Genomic DNA, 15,552 nt, shown 5'->3' on the forward strand with positions numbered 1-15,552 from the left:
AAATCACTCATGCATTATTTTACGGTACTTCTTAGCTGTTATCACAGAACCTGCATTTTTGTGCATTCCCAGATTGTAATTTAAGCCTCTGGAGCAGACCCTGACTTATTGGACTCAACATCTGGCAATGGTAACAGATCACCTTATAATGTTCAAGGCATATACTGTAAATATGCCTTGCACCATTTCAAAACTGAAGATGTGCTCCACCTCATATGTTTTCATTTTGTTGGGAACCCCTTTTACCTTCAAAATTCAAACCAAAAAACTAACACAACCAACATTCCATTCTCTAAATAGAGCCACAAACAGTTTGGGTAAATTACCCCACCACCACACTGTTCCTTGCCGTTGTGTTTCGTTTACCTTTCGGAGTGCTGTGAAGTGGCTGTCTCTCATTGTTTTTAGGTGTTGTTGGGTTCCACTTGGGCTTCAACTGAGTGTCATCATCTTCGCTGTCGGATGAATGCGAGGAGGCATAGGAACTGCTGTGCTCATCCGCAGAGAGCTCGCTGTCCGAGTCAGAGTCACGGTCTGTAAGTGTAAGGAGAAGCATCGCAAATATGTTCTATCTACCTCTATTGAGGCTAAGCAAAATAAAACAAGTATGTTTGTAACATCAACCCCTGCAATGGCTGATATCTATAGCATGAAAAATATATTCTTATATCGTCCGATGCTAACATTCTCGATGACTCGAAATACAGAATATAAAAACCAAGTTTTATCACAACTGGATAAGCATTTATCTATATGTATATTAAAACAAGTAAGTACACTGCTCCCCTTTATAACTCCATAGATACAAGACCGTGCTGTTTGTGTTTCGTGTAGTAGCATAATGAAAGTGCTAGTGCAGTGGCATTATGAGGTAAATGGGAGCCACAACCATGCCACTTTATAGTAGGTTCAGCAGTATAGAGGCGCACTGTACGTACACTCACACAGGCCCCTCTGCTTCAAATGTGCACAACAATGTGTACTCTTTAGAATATGTGTACACTGTTAAGATTCAATAGTGAATCAGAATAGGGCAAGTACTGTTATAATTACTAAAAATGTGACTGTATGTATGTAGAATTACAGTGGATCAGACTCTGTGATCTGTTTGTTAATGAATGTGGAAAGACACACTTCAGATACAGTGCATACTCAAATTGACTTAAGTGAAAGTCTTGGCCTTTACCTTCAGTCTTTGTTGAGTTGCGGTGGAATTTTGCAGAGTCTCCTTCAGTCTGCCCCAGTCTTGCTGTACTTGATGATATACTTGGTTTCTGAGTGGAGTCCTTCCTAAAAGAGTTACATTTAAAAATACAATAAATGCCTCTGTCTTTCTTATCACAGTGGATGTGAAATTGTGCCACGCTCCCATTTTGTAAAAGCTTTGTACTATTATATCTGAATTCAATTTCTACACTTGGGATTAATATTTTATTAATTTAAAGTCTGTCTCCAGGGATAAACCCATAAGATGCATTGTCTTGTGTTCACTTGAGAATAATTGAGCTGTTAAGAGTTTTTCTAGCTCAATTAGTACATTGTAGCTCATGTTGATGAAGAAGCAGCATCTTGGGCCATTAAAAAACACTCCAATCATCATCCTTCTGTAAATGACTTTGACTGAGCTGGAAGAGAAACTAACAGTCTATTAGAGATAATGGCAACTCTTCTTAGGAGTCTGTGACAGGGCGAGGAGCCCGGTACATAAAAGGAGGCAGGGCAAAGCCCTGCTGTTAAAGTATTGTTTTTTTTATTTTATTTTATGGTATTTAAAACAAATGTATTGTTTATTTATTTTAGAACGGAGTACCCCCTGTGCATATTTTATATTTACTTTGTATTATGATTTATGTATTGTATTTATGTATTTTTAAATATGACAACGAGAAGCTGTGTTATTGTTTTACAGCGTAGATGGGAAACCCCATCCACATTAAAAACCTCCCGAAAACCATCTCCCGAATTAACTGAGTGATTCATTTGTTGCTAAATCGGGAGATGGTCACCTTGTATAAATACCTGCAGCTCTCTGCACTCTGTGTGGGAGTTTGGAAGGAGGAACGAGAGCGTAAGATAATCAAAACGAAACAAAGTAAAACCAACCATTCTAGGAACAGTGACAGCCCAACCTGGGATTGTTATTTTAGGTGTTCGTGATTTGTTTTGTTCACAATTTTTATTTGGCTCTGTGAGCAAGTGTTTATTTTTTGAACATTTTATTTATTTTTGTTTTTGAAAATAAAACGGTGCCGCAGCGCCTTTGCACTGCAGTTACTTTGCTGTTTTTGCTCCAGATGTCAAGACTCTGCCAACCCTGTCACAGGGTCATTTACGATTGTGCATATTTATACAAGAGTAAATATAGTGCAGTTAACCCTACCACTGCAACATTGATAGCATTATTTATTAGTTTAGTCTGGGGTTGCTAGGAGATTATGGGATATCATTCCTGCTTTTTTTTTAAATTTAAATATTCTCTACTTCTGTGCCACAGTACATCATTCATGCACTGGACAAGCATGACTAGGATACACCTTGCTTTTGAGCAGTGGTAAATGCTGGTGTACCGTACTTGTTGGTTTGAAAACTTTAGTAAAACTTTATGCTGGAAGACATAGTTGATATAATTAAATCTGCTAACATATCATCGTCTGTACTACTTATTAATGGACAATGAGGTGAGCGTTCGACCAGCTGATCCCAGTATTAAACTGTCAAAGTTAGCATACATATGTTCTACATTGCAGAACATGTTTTGTTTCTAATGTAAGTACAGTACCATAATCATGCTCTGCGAGGTGAATGCAAGTGCAGCCCAGTAAGAATTAAAGAGTGCAGTGGAAAGGAAGCTGCAGGTATAAGCTACGAAAAGAAGCTGTTCTGCAATCGCTTACAGGATTAGTTGGATTAGAAGAAAATCTAAAAGGAAAGTTGGATCACCATGCACCCATCACCCGATTACCTGAATTTGTAAGCAAGATAGCTACTGTGGCTCTTGGCTGACCTGACAGTGCTATCGAGGGAAGCGGTGGACTCTCCAATGGTGGTGCGGTACATGTTTGGTTCCTCTATGTACGTGTTATTGCAGTTCAGTGATCGCTGGAAATAATTGGTATAATAGGCTTATGCAAGCATTCATTTGCAGTATGCAGTCCCACCTGTGCATTTACTTGTAAAGCTAAAAGTATCTAAACATTCACAGTGTATATTGTTTTCATAATAGTAAATCTTTTCAACTTTTACTTGCGCTAACACTGAAAAGTAGAATCTTACTGAGAAATTGTACATTGCTTTCTGAAGTTCAACGTACTAGTGGTAATAAAGCACATTTATAAAATGTTACCTTAATAACCAGCATGTTGGAGGTTAACTACTGTTCATTAGGTTACACATTAACTCAAATGTGCTGAATTATAGCACTTAATAGCATTCCTAACTCTGGTCAGTAGCAAACACAACAGAAAAATAACAAAGTTGTTATAATCTTTCAGTTTGGTACTAATGTCTGGTGAGACAACTTCTCATTTAAATCCAAAATGTACAAAGACTCCTTTTGTAACCTACTGTTAACAGAGACGTTCTTGTTGTCATGGACTCATTGGGTAGAGATTTCTTCCCAGTTAGTGTGTTCTTTAAGTGTCTTCTCACTTCTTTGTTAAAAATACAGTGGAAGAAGAAAATGATTATTCCCTGAAACAGAAAAAAATAGAAACATGTTAAAAGTAGTGTTTAGCTTATGGTGGGACAAAGCACCTAACACTTTACTGATTTAACTAAACCGCAGAGATTAAAGACATTTGTGATATCCTGGTGACTTTTTAAAAGTTTAAACCACCATTGCGGCCTCTTCCCTATGTTCAAAACAAATGTAGTATATTTTACATCCACTGGGGGCAGAGTGTTGCAAAGGGACAGGTTACAACACTGGTGTACCAGCTAAACTTGGAGGAGAGACATGTTTGAGAGCCCTTTATAACTGGGTGCTTAACACATCACCGGGATATGTTGACTGAATCAGAAAATGATACACAAAGTGAATCTAAACAAAAAGGAGAATACATTAGTTAAGACATGTGATATTTCAAACTCATGTCAAGTTTTAGCAAAATGTATTTATGTGGAAATAAACCACTAGCTGTATTTTCAATACCTGTAGACAACTGAATATGGCAAAGAGATAATGAAAGGTCATCACATTGCTGTTTACTGCCATCAAACCGAGCAGCCAGGTAGCACTGATGAGTAGGAGCAGGAGGAACGCGGTGCGCAGGCTAGAGCTAAAAAGACACACGTAAAAATAACTGTCTTTGTTTTTTGTTCTGTGTTGTCACCATCTGCACCAAAAATGTTACACTTTAAATAAAAACAACTTTGGAGTTATGTTACACACCATACACCATACAAAAGGCTAATGGACTAGGCATATGCGATTTTGTCTAAATTGCACTCAACCACTTAATGTGTGTTGTACTGATCTGAAATGTGTTTCATCAATGGCACTTAGAAAATGGAAGGCTTAGTAAATAAACTGTACATAACATGTAGAACAGTCTTCATGTTAAATATCTCACTAGCAGCATTACAATTTAAATGTGAATGTTTTCAAGTCATTACTCACATGACTCCGGCCTTTTCAGATGTTCTATTCTTTCTTCCACAAGAAGCCTTTGCAGCTAGTACAAAGATCACTATATTGACCTGTCGGTAAAAACAAACGGTATACATATTGAGCAATGAATACATAAATATACACGTACTCTCTTGGTATATAAATCTGTCATTACTTCCAGGTAATGTTCTGTATACATACACTTTCTCAACCACTTATGATCAAAGGCATGAGTAATTCTTACCTTCACAATATATATAAAAATGCAATTGCTTTTTTAGATTGCAATTGACCCATTCAAGCACCCATCCCTGTTTTATAGCTGCTGTAGCCTCTGGTGCAGGGCAGATAAATCTCTATACAGTATTTTTAATGACTGTACCCATCTATATTACAAGACAAGTCTGTATAGTATATAGACTGAAGTACTCAGACATATCAAGTGAGATGTCCTACTACGATTTGTTGAACTACAGATGATGCTAAACACTTGGTCTAGCGACATATATACATAAAACACACACAATGTGTGGTGTGTGTGATTAGAAAAGTAATCTTTATTCACATCAATAGTTACCATATATAGTACACCACTTGAATTTCTAATCACATATATATAATATATATATATATTATATATATATTATATATATATATATATATATATATATAATAAAAATAAACAGTACAGGGGAATTTATGCAATATTTGACAAACTGACAAATATTACAAAATACATTTAATTGGATACTCACAAGTACCACTAGTGAAATGGGTCCTGCAAAACTCCAAATGAGAGTATCGTGAACAGATAGCCAGCAAAAGTCTGGATTGCCATAACCCTGTGGATCCAGGCCTACTGCGAGACCTATAAAAACACACGAACACAACACTGGTATTAATAGAATAAAACAAAACTGTACACTAACCAGACACGCCTTTCTTTTTTATTTGGGAAAGAACATGCTGGTCTCTGTTAAAACTCTTTACATCAAACATTTTGCACACAATTTTTTACTGTGTTTGAACATAGGCCAGACTTTTGGTATGCACACTCCCACAGTAGTTTAAAAGATAATACCTGTGTCCCTGAATCAACTACACAAATCCGGTTGTAATTATGTCAAAAAAAAAGAAATCATTAAAAAAAAATCTTACAAAGTATTCAGAAAAGAAAGCTGTCGTTTGTACAGTTTTTACTGTCATTATTATAAACATTCACCAGTTATGACGGCAGGGATCCCCCAGCCAATGGCGTAGTAGAACCTCATGTGCCCGTGATTGATGTTCCTAACTTCGGTAAGCATCCGGTAGATGTGTAGCCCCTCCACAAACATCCAGGCAAAGGTGCACATGTAGAAATAGTGGAGCAGGATAGCGATCACGGTGCAGACAAACTGAAACACAGAAGCAACTATTGTCAGTACAAGCTGGAGAGATCTACTACACACAGACATTGGTCTTCAATCCCAGACTACCACAAGTAATGAGGAATGTAAAGGCAATTATGAAGCTGTGGAGTTATACTGTAGTCCTAATACTGTTACACAGAGCTAACCACTGTTTCTTTTACATATCCATATCTTTATACCTTTATTTGTTTCAGGCCATTTGGTGTCTGTCCTCAATCTTATGTTAGTAAGTTAGAAATATCTAAGTTGATAATAGGAAAGAGATTAAACCACCTGCCTCTTGCTGATGTCCACTGAATGTCCACTGAATGTCCTTAAATGTTGATTTAACTTTTTTTTTTTCTCAGCAATATAACCAATTTTTCTACATGCATTTACATGCTTCTCCCATCTGTAACAATGCAAATGGCAGGTACGCTGTTCATTTACCTAGGTGCCCGAAGGCAGCTTCTACTTAGAGCCTCATGTTGGCTCATGCTTTTTAGATAAGCCTGGGAAGGTTTTTGCATTACTTTTAAAAAGCAAACATAAAACCACAAATTATGATTCATTTAATGCAACCACTGTTAAAGCATGAGATTTAGAGTCTCTCCCTAAATATATTGTTGCTTGACTGATAGAGACTGGCTCTACAGACAAGATTCATTTCTAAACTGTGGTGCTGCCTGCTTTTTTTTATTCAGGTTAATCAGAGTAGCTAAAACCAGGTAGCGAAAAGGTTCAAGTAGACACCCCACTTTAATACTGGACATCAAAATGTAAACAGTTTACCGTAGATCCCCCAGGTAAAACATCTGAATACACAATTAACACATCCACACTGTTATCAGTCAGAATTTCAACACACTCGCTCCGCCTTCAGATGATCCAACGGCTTTCTACCTTTGACACAGAGGGTCACCACCTTTTAAAAAAGCATTCCAGCTATTTGGTAGTGTTTGTTTACTATGACAAGTAAGTTTAACCAAAATTGGTTTAAAACACAATGATTAACCAATGATAGTTCATCTAAGGTGCAACATCTCTACATGTTTTGTCTGTGACATGAAGACAATAAATAAGTAACTTGCCCTGGATCACTTAAGCTATATGGTCTTAAACTATGGATAATTTGCGAAATGGTTCCTGATCCATTAGTTAAAACATTCAATCAGAATTCTAAGGTAAAACTAAGTGAAGGAGGCAGATGTTTCGCCTAGTGCCTTCTTCAGTTTCCTTAAGCACCAATGAACAGTTTCTAGAGCTGTCCAAGAGCTGAAGGATTTTCTAATCACCTAACACCTGTAGACCACTGCACTGCAGACTAAGGGTTAAAAAGCATTGAAACAGACTTCTAATCAAAGGTAAATGTCTGTCGGCTTTCAGAAACATCCCATGAAACCTATGATGTAATAAATCTGGTGTTGACATCTACTGTAGAACTATTTCCTAAATATCACCTTCAAAATGCTATGCCTTCAAAAACATCCAGTACAGATTTGTTCAGTGTCAACATTATTCCTCCCTTGCGAAGTAATTCTCTGTCGTTATTCCCTTTGTAAGTGCTGAATGTTACTTAGACACTGTAGGCAATGCAGTTTATTTACACATTCTTGGTATATGACCTCCCTTTTTTATCTAAGAATCTGATGTAGGTCCAGTATACTCAGGTGATTTTAGTGAATTTTATTGTAGCAGTAATCCTGCACACTGCATCAGTATTTCTCCTTTTTTGCTTTGGATTGCAGTGCAAACACAGCAGCATTCATTTTTTGAAGTTAGACAAAAGGTCAAGCAAGGCCAAAGCAGCAGCATGTTTGGAGTGTTGCTCTTAAGAAACTGACACAGGCTCTGTGTAGTATCTCTTGTGTGATATGAGTTTATTTTAAGCAACATGACATAGACTGTTTATAAAATCAGTTGATTACATTGTGCTGTTGCTGTTGGAAAAAAAAAAAAAAAAAAAACACAGAACAATGACACTTAGCAAGTAGAGATTCCAAGTGACTGGTAACAAGATTTAAAGACTAGCACCTCAGGGCCCTGTAGCTAACACCAAGTGTTTTTACCTAACTGTTTCATATCTTACGGAATATCTAGCATACACAACGCCAAGAGAATTGGCTTTGTATGCCCAATTAAGAACACACTATATCAAGAAATAGAGACCCCCTCTCCTTACCGGATTGTCGGTCTGGTTGATTCCAATGAGGAAGACCAGCTCGGAGAAGAACAGAGCTGCAACCAGGTTCTTGTGAATGCTGTGAAGATTCGATCGCAGTGTCCGGATGATGGCCAGCAGTATAAATGTCACCAGCAAGGCCACCAGGGATACAGAGACTGTGGTGTAAGTGACAATCTTCAAGGGCAACACCTCACCATGCTGAAATGAAAAACAAAGGATTCAGGTTTATACTGAATGCCTTGGCAAGTTAAACGTCTGAATATTTGTTCTCATTAAATTAATTTAAAAGAAAACCGTTGAAATGGCATGATTTGGTTTTCTATCAACCTGTTTTATTTTACTGAATGCTATCCTGCAGGAAAACAATAAATTCTAGATACACGTGAATAACTATCCCTGTTCCCAAGAAGTTTATCAGCTTATTTCCACAGATATGAGTGCAAGGATATGAAATCTATTTGCTTTTGTGGGAACCAAGAATCCTCATTAACTGTCCCTGGTCATTAGTGAAGAGCTGACAAACACTATTCACATGACTGAAAAACACAACAGTCTAAACACTTCTAACAAGAAAAGTGCCTAGAATGTCTTATGCAAGGGGGTTGAAGATAATCTGTGTGTCTGCCAAGGACTGGCTGAGGGAATTGTAATTCTCAAAAGGCCCTGAAGAACTTAATCAGAATTGGGACTCCAAACAATTCAGTTAGTACCAGTCCAGTTTGTAGTTCGTTATCCCTTACAGCTCTTCAAATATTCATACAAAACAGCACACACCCAATTCAGGAAAGTAAATATTTTTTACTTAGCTGTGAGGCTATTGTCTACAATTAACTGATATGACTTTGACATTGATTTTTTTTTTTTTTTTTTAAACGAAAAAAGTATCAAGTTTTTGCATATCTAAAATGATTTGGTGGCCAGTAATTTATTCACATTTAATCTTAACAGAATAACTTTAAATATCCCCCAAAAGCAAAATGTAACTAAACTGACCGAAAATCTTATACTGTTTTTGTTTTATTTGTAATCTGTTGCCTCTGAAGATAATTGCCCCAAGCATGCCTATGGTGCCTTTATGGGCCTAATAAAGTTCATTTCATGCCTGAGATACAATGAAAGCTTTCTTTTTTTGTGAGAGGACAGGTCACATGAAAGAGTACCTCTCGTTTGGAGATATCCATGAGCACTGCAAAGCTGGTCATGTGATTGCATTGGCAGCTGATATGGGTCTCGTTTCTGAAGACAAGCTCACAGCCTTTGGAGGACCAGCCTCCAGTCCCACCGATCCTGCCAAAAAAAAAAAAAGCCGAAAAAAACTATTAGAGCCAGGTTTCATCTTATACTAACATATAGCGCCTAATGTAAATTCTTTCGTAAAGCATCTAGACAACAATAATTCCGCCTTGAACCTTAAAATGCAGTTCTTCTGCATATAGCCATGGTCTAATTACGGATTTATACATGAGGCAATGTAACCTTGTTGCTTAACCTGATTACACTGGATTCTAGTCCAAGCCCAGCTCCCTCATTACTGTGTAACCCTGAGACACATCTCAATGATCCAACTGAGCTGTGAGGCATAATCCAATTAGAACCATGAAGCACACTAAATGTTGCCTTGCATCTGACCTTTCTAAAATTCTCCTGAAATCTATTTTGACACATTTGCTTGTACGGTACATATCTGTGAAAACTAAGCCACTAGGCTGCTGGAAAAGGATTATGACAATGCTCCCCCCAAGGAAAACTAATTAAATATGATATAATATGAATCATCGCCCACAGCTTGTCATTTACAGTATAGCCGGAAAACACACTGCTGGTCTTTAATCTCTCTGTACTCCTGGTAACTTGTAACCCTTGCATACAAGTCATCTCACATGCCTGTGGTTAACCAGATGAGGTCTACTTTTTTAAAAGAACTTACGGAATCGAGTGGTTCCAGAACACACAGACAGGCTTGGTTCTCTCCTCTGTCTCTAGAAGGTTGTAGTATAAAGTGATAGGCTCTTTCAGCAGAGTGGGCAAGGTCCCCCCCTCACTGTGGACTGTGGTGCTCACGATTGGTGTGTTAATGACAGGCCGGTTAGGTAACCTACACAAATACAAAGGAAAAACATGTGAATATATAACCTTTTCTGAAGATCTCTAGCAGTTGAGGCCAAGTTTATTTATTTTATTTTTTTTGCTCTCTTAGAACTATTTATAGTACTTTATAATATTCCACAGAGAGGAAAGAGAAATCTTGGATCCAACACAGGTTTTTATCTTACAGGGTTTCACATAGCACTCAACAGCTAGTGGGAGCTGATAAACAAAAGTTACTGCAGCATTAAATCCTGTGCTCTATTCCAACTTAGAATTTACACAAAGGCAGCTATTGGCTAGAGCTGATAATACAGCATCCTACTATACCTTAAGCTCCTCCTGTCAGGATCGTATTGCTCTGGCAGAAGCTGTCCCATTGATCTGTATACCATCACCACAGCAACCACATGAGGGTTGGCTTCTTCAGGGTGTCTTCTCTTTCTCTTTGCAGAGGTCTCACTGACCTCAGGAGAGTCACTCAGCTCCAATGGCTGGTCTGTGGGGTTTACTACAAGGAAAAACAACAACAACACAGTAATAATGAATCTGTCAGCAGCTTCTGATGTTCGGGTATCACAGCTTCAGCGTGTTCAAATGGAGAACTGCTCTAAACATCATACTCTTCAAGTTTACATTTTATGTAAAAATATTACTGGCACATCAGGCACTGATTTTAAGTTTCCTATGGTAGTGCATATATTACTGCTTCAACAGAAGAACTAAGTTTGCTGCTAATACACTGACTGACATTCACCTTTGGGTTCCTGTATTCTAAAGATGGTGCCTGGAAACTTGACAGTGGACTCCAGGTCTTTGGGATACTCCTCACGGATCTCTTCAAAACGAGGAATCCTGGCACTCTCTGGGTTGGAGTCATCCAGAAAATCAAGAGCAACAACTTGGACAATGAAAGTTGCATGAATAGTTAGTTGGCATGGTATTTGTTTCACCTATACTGTTTATTAATTTTTTAACATATTTTTTAGTAAAAGGCGATAAATACACTTTCAGATTTAGATATAAAACTTGGCTTACTCATATTACGAGTCACTATTGTGAACGGTTTCAGGTAGGTCTTTTTCATGTTCTGTGCCATATTGTTGGCATACTCCTCATAATTTTTCAGTAGGTGGGCCGTGCCTCCCTCTGTCCGTTGGATCTGCTCCCAGTGCTCTTTGTTGCTTGGGTCCAAGATGGCACTACCAGCTTTAATTATATTCTGCAACATGAAAGGAATTTAAAAAAAAAAATGCTCATTGATTAGGGGACAGTTCCATGTTACTCTTTCAAATCCGGTCTCCGGTTGGTTGCAATAAAATAATACAATAATCCTAATAGACAGCTGTGTGTTCTGGCAGTCTTTCAGACAGTCCAAGGACTGGGTGGTCATGGGAAGTGAACTTTCCAGAAGGACTGATGCACCCTGGCAGAACAGAAGCTCATGCTGTGCTTGTCTATGTCATTCCCAGTCTGCAGTTAAGGCTCTCCAGAGCTGTCAATCTGACACACTTCAATAAACAGTAGTAAGCATGGAGGCCACTTAGGGCTACATGTTCAGTGCTGCAGCCGAGTCTGCGCCAGGAACATAAAAAGGTATTTGGATCTTCTTTCTGCCAGTGATGGTTTTAACCCTAACCTGTGTTACTCAGATGTTATCTCACAGAACAAGTATATTAGTCTTCGGCTGCTGTATTCCTTGCTGCTAATCCTTTAAGCTTTTTCTGGCGGGAAAAGTGAACAAATACTATATATATTGTATAAAAATATTTTACTGAAAACACTGCATGCACATCAGAGTCAATGGGAACATGTACATAAGTAGTGTTGCCAGAGTACAGTTTAGCAGTTTGCAATTCACCTGTAATAAGGTTGCATTGTAACTGATATATGTGTGATTACTGTCTGTTAAGATATCCAGTAAAGATAACTCCACTAGAAGCAGCAGACCACTCTAGTAATATAAGAATGATAACTACACTACTTATATTTTATACCAATTTTTATGTATTGTTTAGTTTATGAGACTGAAAAAAATGAGTTCGAAAATTGAAGACCTGACAGTCTGGAAAAGAATAAGTCTGTATGTCAATGGTGAAAATGACCTGCAGGTGTCACTATTAGGCAGCCAAGCTTGAGTTATTCTGTCATATAATAGGTAAGAGAATAATAGGAGTGAAACGTAACCAAACAGGAATACAGGTTTAAAACAAAAGCTCATGACCAAAAGATAAGTACCTCATTGAATTCAGCATCCCTTGTTGCAGCCAGATCGAAACCCTGTTGTTTGCTCTCATACTTTAGGACCTGCGATATTAACTGGTAGGCAGTCTTCACATCATTCCCATAAAAAACATCAGTGTGCATGGTGGCGTTGTGCAGCAACTCGGCAATATTCTTGGACTTGTCGCCATTCATGTTAGTCTCGTTCCGATGCATCTTCTCATTCTAGTTACAAGGGTATTCAAAGCAAGAATCTGTGTTAGAATTAAATATTCTGTACGACGTGGATGCAAGACGCCATTGGTAATTACTCAGATGGGCAACTCATTAAACTTTGTTAACCACTCATGGTGCAAACAGACTAGAGCAAAGATTCTCAATTTTGAATAGGGACTCCCAAGTGAAAACTGAGGAAAACACAAATCCCAATCAAGAAAGAAAAAGGTAATTGATTAATGTACAGTGCATATGTCCACAGCAGTACAAGACCACTTTTCTATGTGTTTCACAAAACAGAAGTTTCCAGAATTTTCCAGGAACTCTTGGGCAACCTTTGCAAATGACTGGAGGAGAGGAAAGACACAGAGGCAAGAGCCTTATTTTAGTTTAATTTGTGACCCAAGTAGACTTGATTCAGCCAGTTATTCTAACCTGCCAACACACACAGTGGTAATCTGCAGACAAGAAACACCTACCATTGTTTTAAGCTCAGAGAAAGTGAGAGTGGTGCAGTTGAAGAGCTCAGGAGGAAGCCAGCCCTTCACCTCATTGCAATGCCGGACTGCAGTCCCTAGAGAATGGAAAAGACACAAGGAGTTAAACTGAGAACAACTTTGGGGCCCTGCTACACTATTTACACAGTCCCAGCCTCTGAGTGACACTACTCCCCATCACAAATGTGAAATTAAAACAGTGTGCAGACCCTCAGGGCTGTTGGCCCACGCATAAGCAAGTCCTGCAGCTGCCTGAAAACAACCAGATTGTATGGAGGAGGAACTTGGAATAATCAGACAATGTCTTGCTTCTTTTGTCTTATTCATGAGCTATGTGCATAAATGAACTGAATGACACAGAGACACTGAGTTGCCTCTAGTATCTACTTTGTAAATGTGCTGGGGCTCAAAACCGTATGCCGAGCCAATCTCTGAAAATGTTTATTGATAGTCAAAGTGCTACCGCAAGAATATCTTCAAAAACATTTAATGTGTTGTTGCTACCCTCACTAGAATGCAGTGCCAGGCCTTTCCTACAGCATGGGATTTGTCTGACAGCCAAACTCATTAGCAAACACCTTCAATGAGAACAGTTTTTAAAGGCAAAGCATAAATAATTGAGCTTGAAGTCATGCCACAATCTAATCCGACTATAATTTAGCTTCTGTCTATAACAAATTGACTTCCAATAGTTTTCAGCTTCATCAAACTTGTCAGCTATGAATCTGGATCATATTTTATGTTACAAGACAAATGGATGGCATACATGTTTTCAGCTGATTTAGGGGAAAATAAAATGTCTTCTAGTTGCCAGTTTCGTTGGTCTACAATGTATTCAAATATCTGCAATAGATGTTAATGGGTGCAGAGGTCTAAATAGCGTGAAGAGAACGCCTGACAATCTTTGCTAAAAGGATCAAAAGATGCTTCAACCTACATTCTTTTAGAATGACATTCTGGATTCTCCTATTACAGTATTACAATACTATACCAACTGGGCAGAAGTATTAAAGCAAAGGCTGTTTGATATAATGTTCATTTCTATTCATAGATTTGCAAAAATGTGTCTAGGTTGAAAATATTCTAATATTTAATGCTGTAATGTGTGAATCATCTCAATGTGTGAATATTTCTGTCTTAAAATTGAACCATATGATGATTTTTACATAAACCAACTCCCAGTCCGTGCAACACAGTTGCTTGCAAAACAAAGTCTGTCTAGAGTGTCAAGAATGTTTTGTCTGCTTCTCTATCTGGTTTATACATTTCAAGGGCATGTGAACATACAATACAGAAAGCTGCAACAACTCCTCCGAGACCTTACTTACCAACTGATCCTTTGGGACAGTTCATGGCAGCTGGACGGCCAAACTTTGTTTTGGGCCACCAAATTCCAGCTTCAAACGATTTGGGGCAGCCTTCATATATCACTGCAATAAAGTTTAAACACAACACTTATTTAATTACACAGCAGACAATGCAGGTGTAATTCCATTTCAAGGTTAAGATCCTGGGTCCTTGATTCTAAACGAAAACAAGCTAATGAAATCAAGTTAATTGAAAGCTGGGGTTCAGCTTGAAACCTGAAATGTAAAACCTGCTTCATGAAGAGTCCTTAGTTGGACTACTCAGTTTTTCCGTTCCACAAAATTGCAGGTATTTTGCTGCCACGTACCTTGACATCCGTTGCTAGTGACCTCAGCAAAGGGGTTGTCACATCGGTTGCACTGTCGACCAATGACACCAGTTTTACACTGGCACTGTCCCGTCTCGTCATCACAGGTCCGGGTGTGAGCTCCCAGAGAGAAGCAATCACAGGGGAAGCAGTTGTCGCTGCCCAGCGGCCTGTAGTAGTTAACCTTCAGACATGATACGTGTATTTGTTAATTTAACCAGTCCTTCTTGTTTTCATCATATCATGCCGGAACGCTGCGGCCGGCAGGATACATTATACGTGAAGGTTTCTTATTCTTGGCACTGTTATTCTACATTGCTTGACCGTGCTAATCTCACAATGCTTGGGTTTATTTTGCTTGCTCCCACTGGAGACAGTAAGCAGGCTGAGCATTCACTGATAAGTTATGGAATTGCATTTTAGTTGAACAGAGAGTAGTCTAAGTATAAAACTTAATTCTGTTTATACAAGTCTGCCTTTATGTAGTAGAATTTATCCAGGATACTGATTACTTTGACAAGGCAAGACACACCGGAGGACTATCGAAAAAGCAGCACTTAATTATAGTACTTATGGTTATGGGAGGAAGTATTAAATTAAAACTAGTTATAGCGTAACTCCTTACTGTTTGGCACACTAATGGCTGCAGTGTCAAAACAAGCAGAACTTGA

At 38.3% G+C, this 15,552-nt stretch overlaps 1 protein-coding gene across 3 annotated transcripts in view; it reads right to left on the bottom strand.

Moving 5' to 3' along the window:
• The window catches only part of celsr1a (cadherin EGF LAG seven-pass G-type receptor 1a), a 101,400-nt gene that overhangs the window by 3,619 nt on the left and 82,229 nt on the right, over positions 1-15,552 (bottom strand). For 2 of the 3 annotated variants that reach the window (XM_041254887.1, XM_041254885.1), the window contains 18 exons: positions 14,882-15,065; positions 14,535-14,636; positions 13,189-13,283; positions 12,509-12,718; positions 11,309-11,492; positions 11,028-11,171; positions 10,601-10,781; positions 10,113-10,280; positions 9,346-9,472; positions 8,183-8,383; positions 5,832-6,006; positions 5,365-5,477; positions 4,619-4,698; positions 4,151-4,277; positions 3,565-3,690; positions 2,963-3,099; positions 1,187-1,290; positions 367-534 (listed from right to left, as the gene is read on the bottom strand). In XM_041254887.1, coding sequence (XP_041110821.1) covers positions 367-534; positions 1,187-1,290; positions 2,963-3,099; positions 3,565-3,690; positions 4,151-4,277; positions 4,619-4,698; positions 5,365-5,477; positions 5,832-6,006; positions 8,183-8,383; positions 9,346-9,472; positions 10,113-10,280; positions 10,601-10,781; positions 11,028-11,171; positions 11,309-11,492; positions 12,509-12,718; positions 13,189-13,283; positions 14,535-14,636; positions 14,882-15,065 — 2,626 coding nt within the window. The remainder of the gene's footprint in view (positions 1-366; positions 535-1,186; positions 1,291-2,962; positions 3,100-3,564; positions 3,691-4,150; positions 4,278-4,618; positions 4,699-5,364; positions 5,478-5,831; positions 6,007-8,182; positions 8,384-9,345; positions 9,473-10,112; positions 10,281-10,600; positions 10,782-11,027; positions 11,172-11,308; positions 11,493-12,508; positions 12,719-13,188; positions 13,284-14,534; positions 14,637-14,881; positions 15,066-15,552) is intronic. The other variant, XM_041254886.1, reaches the window with a different exon arrangement.

The sequence above is a fragment of the Polyodon spathula genome, chromosome 7 (genome assembly GCF_017654505.1).
Source record: "Polyodon spathula isolate WHYD16114869_AA chromosome 7, ASM1765450v1, whole genome shotgun sequence".
NCBI lineage: Eukaryota > Metazoa > Chordata > Actinopteri > Acipenseriformes > Polyodontidae > Polyodon > Polyodon spathula.